The following is a 16,092-nucleotide window of genomic DNA, read 5'->3' as shown; positions in this document are numbered from 1 at the left end:
AACTGAGGACAATTAAGGAGACCACAACCATGTGGTAGTCTTCCATGTGTGCTTCTGACACAGAATCCTTTGTGCTCTGTCGACTCTGTATGAAAATTACAGGAGTGTATTTCCTACTCATCTGCATTAACTTAACATTTTCCTACATTTAGCAAACTGCCATTCATTACACAAACTAGCCGTTTTGTCTAAGTCATCTTGTATCCTTCTACAGTCACTCAACAATGATACCTTTGTGTACACCACAGATTGCTGCTCACCCTGCCCATCAGACGTATACAGATAATAAGAGCAGTCCTATAACACTTCCCTGGAGCACTCCTGACAACACTCTTGTCTGTGATGAACAATAGCCATCGACACCGCTATACTGGATTCTATTACTTACGAAGTCTCTCAGCCACTTGCATATTTAGGAACCTAATAATTATGCTCAGACCTTGACAATCTGCAATGGAGCACTGTGTCCAACATTTTCCAAAAATGTAGGAATATGGAATTTGCCTGTTGCCCTTCATCCAGGGTTCACAGGATATCGTGCAGGAAAAGTACAAGCTGAGTTTTGCAGGAGCACTTTTTTCTAAATCTGTACTGATTTGTAAATGGAAGCTTTTGCAACTCAAAGAAATGTATTATATTTGCACTTGGAATATGTTCAAGAATTCTGCAGCAGACCGACGTTACAGATATTGCTCTGTAATTTTGTTTGTCTGTTCTTTTGTCCTGCACTTTAGTGCAGTTGCTTGGAGAGTACACTGTGTAAAAATGAATTGGGATCCCATCTAGACCTGGTGACTTAGGTGTTTTCAACTCATTCAGTTGCTTCTCTACACAGGGGTGCCAGTTAATTTGCCCTCCATAACGGAGTCTGTATGTCAGTCAAGCAACAGTATGTTTGTTCAGTCCTACCGCATGAATGGTTTCTTAAACTCAAAATTTAAAACTTCAGCATTCCATTTGCTGTCTTCTATTGCCACACTAGACTGGTCAGTGATAGACTGGAGAGAAAGCTTTGACAGGCTTAGCAATTTTATGTAGAAGCGGAATTTTCTTTGCTTCTCTGTAAGATCTTTCACTAAAGTACATTGGTGGAAGTTTTATGCTTTGTGCTTTGATCTTTTTACAGACACATGAATTTCTCCTAACTTTTGCCTTTCGACATTTGTGCAGTCTTTTTTGAATCATGAGTGCAACAGTTTCTGCTTCATCAGCATTTTCCAAATTTTGTTGCAAACCACGAGTGGGTCTTCTCCGTAGTTAATCCACTTATTCCGTGCATACTTCTCCAGAGTGCAATTTACAGTCAGTTTAAACTTTGCATATAATTCCTCAACATCCATCATACTGGAAATACATGATGTGCATTCATTGTCTAAGTGAGATGCTGACAACTGCATATCTTCCCTGTCTAGGAAAAAATACTCCCCTATTATCTTTCTTGATGGGTTTATTAGCTTTAGTAACTATTGTCACTATGATATCATAATCACTAATTCTTGCCTGTATACTGACACTATTCATAAGGTCAGCCCTGTTTGTAGCTGCAAGGTCTAAAATATTTCCATTGAATGTGGGCTGTATAACTAGCTGCTCAAGACAGTTTTAGGTGAAAAACATGTTCAAAACTGCTTCACAAGACTCTGTCCATATCACCTGCACTGACTCCATATATGTCCCAGTCTATAAACGATACGTTAAAATGGTCTCCAACTACACTGAGGTGACAAAAGTTGTGGGATACCTCATAATATCGTGTTGGACCTTCTTTTGCCTGGTGCAGTGCAGCAACTCAATGTGGCATGGATGCAGCAAGTTGTTGGAAGTTCCTTGCAGAAATATTGAGCCAAGCTGCCTCTATAGTCATCCATAATTGTGAAACTGTTGCCAGTGGAGGGTGTTGTACAAGAATTGACCTGGATTGTCTCCCATAAATTGTTCAATGAAATTCATGTTGGATGATCTGGGTGGCCAAATCAGTTGCTCTAATAGTCCAGAATGTTCTTCAAAGCAGTCATGATTAATTGTTGGGCAGTGATGTAACATTGTTTGCAAACATGAAGTCCATGAGTAACTGCAAATGGTCTCAGTGTAGCCAAACATAACCATTTCTAGTCAATGATCAGTTCAGTTGGACCAGAGGACCCAGTTCATTTCATGTAAACACAGCCCACATCATTATGGAGCCACCATCAGCTTGCACAGTGTCTTGTTGACAGCTTGGTGAACCCTACCATCAGCTGTTACCTACCAAAATCAGGACTCATATGACCAGGCCACACTTTTCCAGTTGTTTAGAGTCCAAGCAATGTGGTCGCGGGCCCGGGAGAGGTACCGTAGGTGACGTCATGCTGTTGGCATAGGCATTTGATTCGGTTGTCTGCTGCAATAGCCCATTAACACCAAATGTTTCCACACTGCCCTAACAGGTATATTTACTGTATGTTCCACATTGATTTTTGCAGTTACTTCATACAGTGTTGCTTGTCTGTTAGCATTGACAGCTGTACGCAAATGCCGCTGCTCTCGGTCATTAAGTGAAGGCCGAGAGAAATTCTGAAATTTAGTATTTTTGGCACACTCTTGATGCTGTGGCTCTCAGAATATTGAATACCCTAACAATTTCCGAAATATAATTTCCCATGCATCCAGCTCCAACTACCATTCTTCATTCAAAGTCGTGTGGCCACAGACACGTCGGAAATCTTTACACATGAATCACCTAAGGTCAAATAACATCCCTACCAATGCACTGCCCTTTTATACCTTGCGTATGTGATACTATTGTTATCTGTATATGTCCATATTGCTAACCTGTGACTTTTGGCATGTCTGTGGAATACTGCATGGTCAGATTATTTCTGCACTACTGAGCATAGACCTTCTGTGAATAATTTTAAAACTGTCACAGATGAATCAAGTGACCGTTAAAAACATCCAATAATTAACTCGAGTTCATGACAATATTTTTGTTGACTGCCATGAACATTCCCTTTTCTATGATGCCTAATCTCTTGTTGACATATGTTGTATGCTTCAATAAATATTTCAAAGCTTTCTACTTCAAGTTTCAGCCAGTTCTTATTTTTCCTGGAGGACACTAAATTCAGGAACTTTTTTATGGATACTTTGGCAATTTGCTGTTAAATGTTTGACAGTCAAACTGTCTTTACCTTGTACACAGTTGGAGTTGGCTCTCTGCATATCAGCTGAAAGCATTCACCAGAGAACAGGACCTGAAACTACTACCTAGCCTTAAAAAAAAAAAAGTATGTGCACTCTACAAGTACTCTGCTGAGAAGCTCCTTCCTTTGTGGAATTTACCACTGACATATCAAGGGAAGTCCTGCAATTCTCCATCCCATAATGCAGGGCCAGAAATCTGCTGCTAAGACAGTCACAGAATTGACAGAGCCATTAAACAGCACTGTCAGTGGAGACTCTGCACTTGGCTTCAACCAAACAACCTCAGTCAACCCTGGGTCCAAATTGTGAGTTCTGTTGCATCCCATGAGCGAGGCCAATAGTCTTCACCTTTGTCACCAGTCCCTGTGCAAACTGAGGCTGGTGTCAGAACCTAAGTGACAGATGCCATTGGTGCCGACTTGAGCCATACCTTGCTTGCTGATGGCTGCACCTGCCCCCCCCCCCCCCCCCCTGCCTCCCTACTCTGACATACCAAGCAGACATTGGATTTCTTCCATTTTTTGCATATTTTGATAATGATCTTGTAGACTGAGTCAATCTGTTCGTCTTTGTAACTTGAAGGGGAAGCATAAACCTGCCCAATTTGACATAATGTTTAAGACCCTATCAGCAGTATTACAGTTTATTAAGAACCCAACTCCATTTTGTTTCTCATCATGTTCACAAAAGAAATGGAACTTATTTCCAGATCTCAAAAGGAAACTGCCTTCTTGTGTGTGCCACACTTTGTTTAGACCAACAATATTCCAGTAGGTCTTTCCCAGTTCCCGCTCAATTTCTCCTAATCCGTCATTGTCTAATAGTGAATGGCAAGTGTAAGTGCACACCTATATAATCTGGGCCTCTTTATTCATATATATTTCTCTTGTAGAGGTAGACATTAAAGATATTCACAGCAAGAGATTAGATTGAGGCTATTCTGAAACATTTAATATTGTGTTCATGAACTTTGAGCTTGAAGGTAATGAAGCTTAATTGCCACGCCTATTTCTTTGCCAGAATGACGATAAAGAGTTTTAAAAAGAAGTCTCTTATAGGTTTTGAAACGTAATAATGTAGGGGTAAAAAAAAGCAAGAGCTGGGCAAAGGAGGCCAATAGAAAAGTGGATAGGAAAAGGTTGGCAGACAAAGTGGATGCACTGCTAGTCTCATCCCAGGACCCCACTGTCACCATCTGTTCGCTCCAAAAATGGAAGACCAATGAGAGTATTATTAAGTACATCCTCAGCAAATTCCTGCAGAGTACAGCGATTGTACACTGTGATTCACCATACCATAATACTTATACTTGGTGCTATATGTCACTGCCTGGTACAGTCTGGTCGTTGTCACTATTATCATCAACACTTCACTTACAATTGATCATTACACACATCAAAGCAGAACCTGCTGTTACCACCTGATTTTAATTTTTTTTTTATTTTGATGGATGTGTGTGTGGGGGGGGGGGGGGGCAGAGGGCACTGTGATTAGATGTGGGAGGAAACCTAGCAAGCACTATCCTTGTTTACAGCTCAGCTTCCATAAACATGTTTCTGATACTTTTTGTGAATGCTCTGACTGAAGCATTGATCCTAAAACATGCTATAGCCACTTGATCAACAATGGCTGCATGGCTGAAGTGCTGCTACCATTTGGATCCAGTACAAGAAACATGGGAAACTTCTTAGTCCATTGTTACTAGCATTGATATGCAGCTAACACTGCAGATCCAACATGTTGGTCAGTTCATTGTAAGGGTCACCCAACTTCCCATGGGATCCAAATTTTCTTACATCATAAAAATTCATTAAAAAGATATAATTCAAAACAAGTATGTCCTTAACTGCACGAGCAATCTGCAAAAGAGATTACATTGATAAAATTATTAATGCGGTTACCAGTCATATATCTGATGAGTAACAGCTTCCCAACTTCACAACAATGAACTGTATGCATGTTATACTACATAGCTAATTTAAGCAAGGTATTTTAACTAGTGGACCAAGAAAATTTTAGTACCAGTTACATATTTCTGTTGGCTTTATTTTTTACAGATACAATGTAAAATTTAGCACTACTCAGAACTGGTTGTGAAATTAATAGAAAACATTTTCTGCTTTCATGGAACTATTATGTCTTAAATACAATTCATAAAAGCTATGGATCAGCAGTTTAAAAAATATTCAGTTACAACATAGAGCTAACTGATGTTTTTTAACATTTTTTGAATACACCTCTCAGAGACGAAATCATTTGAGGGAGAGAATAGTAATGGAGCTGAACAGGAACAGAGAGAAGACCAGATGTAGACTTTTTGAATTAATAACATCAGTATGTATTTACTGACAATGATTTAAAGAAATATTGTGAACCTTAAAAGAATATCTGGAGTGATATCTGAATGGGGTTACTCCAGAATCTTAGAATAGTACTCTGAATATTGTGTGTTAATAGGAGTTGTAACTTTGTCTATTTCTTCTTAATATTCTCTTGTAATTAGAAAAAAATGTAAGTTGTATACGTCATTTACAAATGTCATAGTTTGTTAAATTTTTCAGGTGACATTAATTCAAGACACCCTGTGATTCTGGGGCTCCGGAATATATTGAAAACAGCATGTTCTAATGATATAACTACACTTACTATTCCAGTTCTTCTCATGCATGAGATGACAGAGGTAAGACTCATTTTTACTCTTTCTTTATTACTTCTTTCAAGACATAGGATTAAATCCGTTCTTAGAACAGTGTAATAATGAATAACCTACATCCAAGATTACAGTTCTCTTTTGAACATGATTAGATTAGATTAGATTAGATTAGATTAATACTAGTTCCATGGATCATGAATACGATATTTCGTAATGATGTGGAACGAGTCGAATTTTCCAATACATGACATAATTAGGTTAATTTAACAACATACTTAAGTTAATATAACAACTTTATTTTTTTGTGTTTTTTTTGTTTTTCTTTATTTTTTATTTTTATTTTTTTTATTTTTTTCAATATTTTTGTTTTTTTTCTTTTTTTTTCTTAATTTATATCTAAAAATTCCTCTATGGAGTAGAAGGAGTTGTCATTCAGAAATTCTTTTAATTTCTTCTTAAATACTTGTTGGTTATCTGTCAGACTTTTGATACTATTTGGTAAGTGACCAAAGACTTTAGTGCCAGTATAATTCACCCCTTTCTGTGCCAAAGTTAGATTTAATCTTGAATAGTGAAGATCGTCCTTTCTCCTAGTATTGTAGTTATGCACACTGCTATTACTTTTGAATTGGGTTTGGTTGTTAATAACAAATTTCATAAGAGAGTATATATACTGAGAAGCTACTGTGAATATCCCTAGATCCTTAAATAAATGTCTGCAGGATGATCTTGGGTGGACTCCAGCTATTATTCTGATTACACGCTTTTGTGCAATAAATACTTTATTCCTCAGTGATGAATTACCCCAAAATATGATGCCATATGAAAGCAATGAGTGAAAATAGGCGTAGTAAGCTAATTTACTAAGATGTTTATCACCAAAATTTGCAATGACCCTTATTGCATAAGTAGCTGAACTCAAACGTTTCAGCAGATCATCAATGTGTTTCTTCCAATTTAATCTCTCATCAATGGACATACCTAAAAATTTGGAATATTCTACCTTAGCTATATGCTTCTGATTAAGGTCTATATTTATTAATGGCGTCATACCATTCACTGTACGGAACTGTATGTACTGTGTCTTATCAAAATTCAGTGAGAGTCCGTTTACAAGGAACCACTTAGTAATTTTCTGAAAGACAGTATTGACAATTTCATCAGTTAATTCTTGTTTCTCAGGTGTGATTACTATACTTGTATCATCAGCAAAGAGAACTAACTTTGCCTCTTCATGAATATAGAATGGCAAGTCATTAATATATAATAAGAACAACAAAGGACCCAAGACTCACCCTTGTGGAACCCCATTCTTGATAGTTCCCCAGTTTGAGGAATGTGCTGATCTTTGCATGTTACGAGAACTACTTATTTCAACTTTCTGCACTCTTCCAGTTAGGTACGAATTAAACCATTTGTGCACTGTCCCACTCATGCCACAATACTTGAGCTTGTCTAGCAGAATTTCATGATTTACACAATCAAAAGCCTTTGAGAGATCACAAAAAATCCCAATGGGTGGTGTTCGGTTATTCAGATCATTCAAAATTTGACTGGTGAAAGCATATATGGCATTTTCTGTTGAAAAACCTTTCTGGAAACCAAACTGACATTTTGTTAGTACTTCATTTTTACAGATATGTGAAGCTACTCTTGAATACATTACTTTCTCAAAAATTTTGGATAAAGCTGTTAGAAGGGAGATAGGACGGTAATTGTTGACATCAGATCTATCCCCCTTTTTATGCAAAGGTATAACAATAGCATATTTCAGTCTATCAGGGAAAATGCTCTGTTCCAGAGAGCTATTACACAGGTGGCTAAGAATCTTACTTATCTGTTGAGAACAAGCTTTTAGTATTTTGCTGGAAATGCCATCAATTCCATGTGAGTTTTTGCTTTTAAGCAAGTTTATTATTTTCCTAATTTCAGAGGGAGAAGTGGGTGAGATTTCAATTGTATCAAATTGCATAGGTATGGCCTCTTCCATTAACAGCCTAGCATCTTCTAATGAACACCTGGATCCTACTATATCCACAACATTTAGAAAATGATTATTAAAAATATTTTCAACTTCTGACTTTTTGTTCGTAAAGTTTTCATTCAATTTGATGGTAATACTGTCTTCCTCTGCTCTTGGTTGACCTGTTTCTCTTTTAATAATATTCCAAATTGTTTTAATTTTATTATCAGAGTTGCTGATTTCAGACATGATACACATACTCCTGGATTTTTTAATAACTTTTCTTAATATAACACAGTAGTTTTTATAATTTTTGATAGTTTCTGGGTCACTACTCTTTCTTGCTGTCAGATACATTTCCCTTTTCCGGTTACAAGATATTTTTATACCCTTAGTAAGCCATGGTTTGTTACAAGGTTTCTTACGAGTATATTTAACTATTTTCTTGGGGAAGCAGTTTTCAAATGCATTTACAAAAATGTCATGAAATAAATTATATTTTAAATTGGCATCAGGTTCATGGTACACCTCATCCCAGTCTAACTGCTGTAGGCTTTCCCTGAAATTTGCAATTGTTAAATTGTTGACTGAACGTACTACTTTGGAGGACTGTTTAGTATTGCTGAATGGAGCTATGTCATATATTGTAACTAGCTGTGCACCATGATCAGAAAGACCATTCTCAACAGGCTGAGCATTTATCTGGTTAAACTTATCTTGGTCTATAAAGAAGTTATCTATCAGTGAGCTGCTATCCTTTACCACCCGAGTAGGAAAATCAATAACGGGTGTCAAATTGAAAGAACCGAGTAATACTTCAAGGTCATTTTTCCTATTACCCTCTTTCAGAGAATCTACATTGAAGTCCCCACAAATAATAATTTGCTTCCCCCTGTCTGACAGATAGCACAACAAGGAGTCCAAATTTTTCAGAAATAGATGAAAATTTCCTGATGGGGACCTATATACAGTTACAATTATAAATGTGCCTTTATTTAATTTAAGCTCACAGGCACATGCTTCTATATGTTTCTCTACACAAAACTTTTTTGTTTCTATACTTTTTGCACAATGATAACTTTTGACATATATGGCAACTCCTCCTTTCTCCATATTTTCTCTCATTACATGTGCAGAGAGCTTATAACCACTTACATTTACCTTATCCATATCAGTAACAATGTGATGCTCAGACGGGCATAGTATATCTATTTCATTCTCAGCTTCTAAATCTTCCAAACAAACCAGAAGCTCATCTACTTTATTCTTTGAACTCCCAATATTTTGATGAAATATACTTAGTGAATGAAAGTATACATTTTTAAACTTAAAAATAACAAACAGTAATAGCATATATATTATTTAAATACGCAAAAATCGCAACTATTAACACAATCATTAACCTGCGAGAACTTGCGCCTTTAAAGTTACACGATTGCTCGCGTGTCGAGCATTTTGCTCGCACTCAACAAGCTGTCTCAAATGTACCTAAAATGTGTAAATTAGTACGTTTTTTGTTCTTTTTATAATAAAGCTCTCATATTTTAGTATTTAATACATTTATTTGCAGTACACAATAATGCGTTTAGATTAGGACAATTATGATCACCAGTCTTCTGAGGCTCTTATAAAAAAAAATTGAAAATCAAAGAAAGCAAGTATTTCTTATTATTTAACTTTTGTGACTTAATCTTCATCATATATCTGAGCTTTTCATGCATCGCATCGCATATTACAGCGTATTCATTACACAAAACTTTTTGATAATGGATACAAACCCTTTATGTCTGCCAATTTTTGCATCTTGGACAGACTTGACATATTCCACAGGGTTTTTCAGCATCTGAAACTTCAGTTTCATAGGTAAATTGTTTTTTAACTTGCTGTAGAGGATGAGATAGGTTCTGCATTGTGATCCTATGCACAATTTGTATTCATGTTAGCTCTAGAGCCAGAGTTTTCAAGTACCGTCTCCTAGTAATAATCACATTTTTATTTTCTTTATATGTTATTTGACTGTTTATGCCAGTAATATTTAAAATTGAAAAAAAATAATCTCGCTGGCTACCTACACGCTACTTGAGCCATGGAATATTCTCCTTTCAGTTGATCCACCACTTCGACACCTCCTTTTGTCCAATTATAATACATGATGATTTCAGGTTTTGCGTGTTCCCCAGTTGTTGGATCAATCTGATCATTGCCAAGCAGTCTACTGCTCATAAGCACATCTTTTTAGTAAACCAGAACCTTGTTCTCATGAAAACCAAAGATCCTGCTAGGTGTTGGTTTTATTTTAATTCCTGAGAATACCAACTAAAGTTGTTTGTTTGCTCAGCAATTTGTCAGGCACTGGAATTGAGGTGAAATAATTATCAGTTGTTCTATTTCTACCAGTTTATAATATATCTTATGATAAATGATTGATGACAGCAGTTGCAGTGTTATTGAATTTGTATGGGCCATTTGGTTGCTAGCCTGGTTAAACTTCTACATTACTTCCGTAAAAAGACTTTGAGTCACAGAAAGCATACACCTTGATTCCATACTTGGTCAGTTTATTTGCTATATACATACAGAATTTACAGCGGCTTCGAAATGCTTCTAACATTTCATCCAGTGGTACATTTTCTCCTACCCGATAATTCGATTGACACTTTGTGCCAAACTAACCAAATATTCCATGTAGTGGGGCAAGATTGTCATACTTAGACCTCTCTGAGCGGGTTTGACCATCAGACTTTACAGTTGTGATCAGAAAAAGAAATATAGTGCTGCTCATAATGGCTCGAAAAATATCAGGAGCTGTGCCGTCTTTGTCCCACATTTCCTGCACATGCAAATGAAGCATTTTTTTATATCAGCCATGTATAAAATGCCAATAAATGCTTTCAGCTTTGTATCAGTCTCTTCACAATCTCTCTCTCTTGAAAATCAAGCCTTGATTTTTCTAATATAAAAATTTGTATATGTTACTATGTCAGTCAGCATTTCTTCACTTACAAAAAGAAGAAAAAAATCTACAATATCATTGGCATCTTTTGTCACAGCTTTTTTCTCCTGTCTACCAATAACAATATTATGAGATCTTGTCCTCACATTGGAACATTCTGGATTGTAACTCTACTACATTTGTTTGTTTCTGCCTAAGTAAAATAACTGACTTCGTGCTTGGATGGAAGACATTTCCACCTCATCTTCATCTGATGATTGTTCTGTTTTGGTACGGTGGTCGCTGTGTTCACTGTCTAGGTCACTTTTGGTATTATTGGCTCTAACAGATGCTGCTGCAACATCTTCTAGGTCGTCATCTTCCAGCCATGCCAGAATTCTTTCTTCTAGTCTACTTATCTATAAAAATACAAAATAATGTTAGTTTATTCATTACATAGATATCGTAAATAATAATAAAAAACACAATAAACCGAGAGCAATTCACATAAAATGACATTTTAAGAAATATGAATAACAAAATATATACTTCCGTCGACACTTGCATGGTGAGCAAAATACCGCACGGTGATGATTGGCCCAAACAGATGATATCTGTGAGCGACAGCTACGTACTGACGCAATGACAACAGTTTGCGATGGTCGGGGACATCCAAAACCCAGCTACCAAGCGAACAAGTATGTTGAAGGCATTGTTGACAAAATGTCAATTGTTTTAAAATTTCTGTGAGCAAAATGCTCATAGCATGAGTGCTCGCACATTAATACAAAATTTAACCATCCACTGGAATACAAAATAGCATTTTTTACACAAATGATATCTAGATCTGAATTTTTGCTTTAGTCAGGAGCTGTAGATAAAGATATATTTATTTTAAAACAGATTAGTGTCTAACAATGTGAAAGAGAAAAAATCAATTTTATGTATATAGAATTCAAAAAAATAAAACAATGATCATAAAATAATAATAATAATAAAGCATAAAAAATAAATGTAAAAACCCATTTATATTAATATGATACACATGGGAAATTTATCTTATAAAATTGCTAGGCTTTTTTGGAAAAGTAATTTAAACATAAGTTTTAACACAATTCTTTTCATCATAAATGAAAGCATAGTGTAGGTACAGTCAACAAAACTAAACTAAACTAAGTTCCACTTTGGGCATGGGCATTACCAGCATGTACAGCCACAACACAAATTGTGACAACACTCTCGTCCCATAAACGCCCATGTTGTGTTATAGCGACAACATATTATCGCACCTCTGAGACATACTGTACAAGACACTGGAAATAAATACCAATTAAACATCATATACGGAAGTATAGGATGTCAACAGTGATTGCAAAATATGTAGTGATTTGATTGGCTGTGCTAAATGTGGTCCGAAGGAGGTGTTAGCATTGCTGTGGAATGACAGAGTTTGGTCGTGCCATCTGGCCAATATATTTTATTTCCCAGTCGTGGCATTGTAGTTGCCTCTCCTAATGTGGGATTTTATCGGTTTTAGTTAATCTAAGGTCAGAGGGACTGATGACCGCGTAGTTTGCTCCCTTCTACAACCAACTAACCAACCCACCCACCCAGTCGTGGTGGTTCCAGAGGCCTTTCTGTGGTAGCTCCTCCTGTCTTGATGAGTACAATACTGGTACCTATTAATTAAGGTCTCTAAGAGAACTATTATAGTTAGTACAAGTTAACAAAAACCAAATCACAAAAGTCACAAAATTTTAAACAAAATTCATCCAAGTTATTTCATGGGTATTTGTTGTATAGGAAGGAGAGAATACTATTTGAAGAAGTAAGTGCTATTAGAACAATCAGACTACTAGCAAAATTTTATCATATACGAAGCTTGTATTTCGGATGCAGCAGAGAGTAACTAGTCAAATAATTATTCAGTTCCATAGCACAAATGAAAGATAGTAAATGTTTAACAAGAAGTTCATAAATTTTGGTCTTGAAGTAAAATTCAAATATGCTGGGAAAATAAAGTTCAGATATTCAGCGTAATAAGGTATTCAAATTCTATCAGACAATATTTCTTAAAATGTTAATTTGGAAAAAAAAAAAAAAAGTTTTTGTGTGCCCTAACTGCACTTCATTTGCACAGTAAACACAGAAAATGTTGGAGAGGCAGTAAGGAACAGAATATTAGTATTTATTATTATTTTAGAGTTTACCTGTTCGCTTATTGGCCAGTATAAAGTGTTTTCTCTGATTGTCTCATATTAGGGCACCATTTCTATTTTGATTCAGATGAAGTTGTTTGTGCATTTTTTATTTATTTATTTTTTCAAATTTACATGTAGTAAATGTTAAGCAGCACAATTTCATTAAATAAAATTCAGAGTACAATGAACTCGTGTATGTTTCCAGTTAACAAGGAAAGTTTCATATCAGGGATGATCAAATATAAGATCCAACCACCAGTGTAATCAACTGTTGCCTCATCTGACGAGGCATGGAGGCAATCAGCCTCTGGAAATACATTTCGCCATCTGCCAGAGTCTCCCGTGTATCTGACACTAGGTCCAACTACCAGTCAGGTGTGCATGGGGCTAGTGTTGGCTGGTATAAGTTTATGTGCCGGTCTATTTTTGCTCACAAATTTTCAGTGGAATTCAATCCATTGGGTCAAAGTCAGCCCGTTGCGGTAACCTTTCCTGAATGATTCGACCTCTGTGAATCTGTGGATCGCTTCATTGGGGTAGTACACCCTCACACGTGGCACCGTAGTATGTTTTGTGATGTGTATTTACTGATTCCATACCACCTTACCATAAATTCGATGTATCCCTACCCTGTATGATGACATCCACCCACAGCAGAGACAGTGATCCAGCCGGCTTGCGAATGTTGCACCACACACTGTGAGTCATAACACGGACCATCTGTGGACCGCCATTCACTGAGCTAAATACTGAGATGGTGTCATTCGCAATCTACATTTGGTTCAACAAAGGCAAGCCTATAAAGTTTGTGACTGTCAGAGAGGGCTTCTTTGTTAGCAACCCTATGAGTTCCCACAGGAGATCTGGGTGAAGGAAACAATACCCTATCTGTTGCTCACAAGTTGTTGGTTAGTTGAAAGCCCTGCATTTTACTATCAGGCACTTACAGTACCATTCTTGCTATGCCTTGCTCCATAAAGGACATGGGGATGCAGACTTGTGACCTCCAATTCAGTACTGTAGTTTTGAAATTGCCCAGTATCATGGTAGCCTCAGTATCTCCTCCTACAGCTGTGTAACAAGTCACCAAATCTTCACCCTGGTGGTGAAATTACCTGCTACACAACCAGCAGATCAGAAAGGGCAAAAGGAATACTCCCACAAAGACTTTTTACATCCCTCCGGCCAATAAACATCTGAGCCTTTGCCTGCCAACCATAAAGGTTCTAAGAAATTGAACAAAGCCAAACGGTCTTCTCCTTCCCTGATTTGGACGTTTTCTGAAACAGTGTCACTGTGTGATACCTTCACCTGGCCGACCTGTATCTCACCGGTGCACACCACCTACCATTTTTCTGCCCTGGAATATGCAGGCCGACCCAGGTAGAATGCCAATGCCCCTGTGGATTTCATGGAACAGGAACAGGATCCTCCAGTCAATGTGCCCTGTAGCAATGAGTCTTCAGAGATTGGCACTCAGCAGCTGCCAAGGTGACTACTCTTCATTTGTTCCCTCCTCCCTGTTCCCCATTCTGACTCTTCTCCAATGGAACATTTGTGCCATTAGATCCAACAAGGAGGAATTGTTGCTGCTCTTGTAATTGCAGTGTCCAGTTTTTTCCTGCCTCAAAGAAACAAAATTGTCGTTGTCCTGACTGCTTTGACTTCTCACATTTCCTTCTGGTCCATTTTAACCTTTACTCCCACCACCACCACCACCACCACCACCACCACATTTCCCATGTAACCCCCCCCCCCCCCCCCTCCCTCCTGAGGATGGGGCATTCCTTCTCATGGGGCATCATGCTGCTCATCCAGGATGACGTCTGTAGCCAAAACATCTCATTGAGCAGCCAGTTGCAAGCTTTTGCAGGCCATGTTTTCCTTCCTAGCTTCACCTTTTCTCCTTGTAACATATACATCTCTCTGTCATTCACGGTCACCAGGGCAGTCTTACTCCAGCTTACTGGTAAGCTCCCTCGCCCATTTTTGCCTGCTGGGCGAGTTTAATGCCAATCATCCCCTTTGGGGCTTTTTGACATGTTCAAGAGTTTTCCTCTTGACTGACCTTCATTCTACTTAGCCTCATCTGTCTTAACACTGGAGCACCCATGTTCCTTACAGACTCTGTGCGCATTTATTCCTATTTGGACCTCATATTCTGCACTGCCCAGCATCATCATCATCTCAAGTGGTCCATTCTCTCAGCGCTTGGGAAATGGTTGCTCAAGTATGTTTCAATCAGTTTACTGACACCTATCCCACCTGAATGTAAACCAAATTGGCAGCTTTATAAGACTGACTGGAGCCTTTACTCCTCCTTGACGACCTTAGACAAACATCATTTCCCTATTTCCCCTTACCACCGCAGGATGTTCCATACCTCACACATCATTTTTATCATACTGTGTCCTGGTCCCATGGTGGACTGAGGCATGCCGCAACGCGCTTTGTGTGTGGAGACATGCTCTCCACATTTTTAACCATCTTCCTACAATGGCAAACTGTATTCGTTAAAAACACTTCTGTGCGCAGTGTCATTGCAGTCTTCAGGATAGCAAAAAAAAAAAAAGCTGGATTTCATTTAATAGTAAGTTTCACTCCCTCTTCCATCATGTGGGGCAACCTCCATCAGTGGTGTGGGACCAAAGTCCATTCCAAGATTTCCAGCCTGACCATAACAAATGATGTCACTGTGGACCCTGTTGCTTTCTCCAAAACCTTAGGCCGCTATTTTGTGGAGATTTTGAGCTCTAGCAACTATTACCCCTCCATCCTCCCTTGTAAATGAATGAAGTCAGCTTGAGTGATATCTGTCTCCCAGAGTGATGAATGCTACATTGGCACATTCACTGTGAGGGGGCTAGACCATGCTCTCACTTCATCCTCATCTTCCACCCAAGAGCTGGCCGATGTTTACATTCAGATGTTGCAGCACCTTTCTCTTATAGGCAGGCACTTTCTCCTTCGTATGTACAATTGAATTTGGGCAGATGGCATGTTTCCCAGATACTTGCATGAGGTCACTGTCATACCCATACCTCCATACCTAAGCCTTGAAAGGGCAAACACCTTCCTTATAGCTACCACCTCATTTCCCTCATAAGCTGTTTTTGTGAGGTCATGGAATGTATGAGTCATGCCTGGCTGGTATGGTGGC

General features: G+C 37.9%; 1 protein-coding gene across 1 annotated transcript in view; it reads left to right on the top strand.

Annotated features, from left to right (window-relative positions):
- Positions 1 to 16,092, top strand: part of LOC124721620 (protein C12orf4 homolog) — a 145,090-nt gene that overhangs the window by 114,534 nt on the left and 14,464 nt on the right. Inside the window, exon 9 of the mRNA XM_047246679.1 lies at positions 5,745 to 5,863. Coding sequence (XP_047102635.1) covers positions 5,745 to 5,863 — 119 coding nt within the window. The remainder of the gene's footprint in view (positions 1 to 5,744; positions 5,864 to 16,092) is intronic.

This window comes from Schistocerca piceifrons, chromosome X (assembly GCF_021461385.2).
Source record: "Schistocerca piceifrons isolate TAMUIC-IGC-003096 chromosome X, iqSchPice1.1, whole genome shotgun sequence".
NCBI lineage: Eukaryota > Metazoa > Arthropoda > Insecta > Orthoptera > Acrididae > Schistocerca > Schistocerca piceifrons.
The sequence above is the reverse complement of the archived record's forward strand: the minus strand, read 5'-3'. Positions and strand labels throughout refer to the sequence as shown.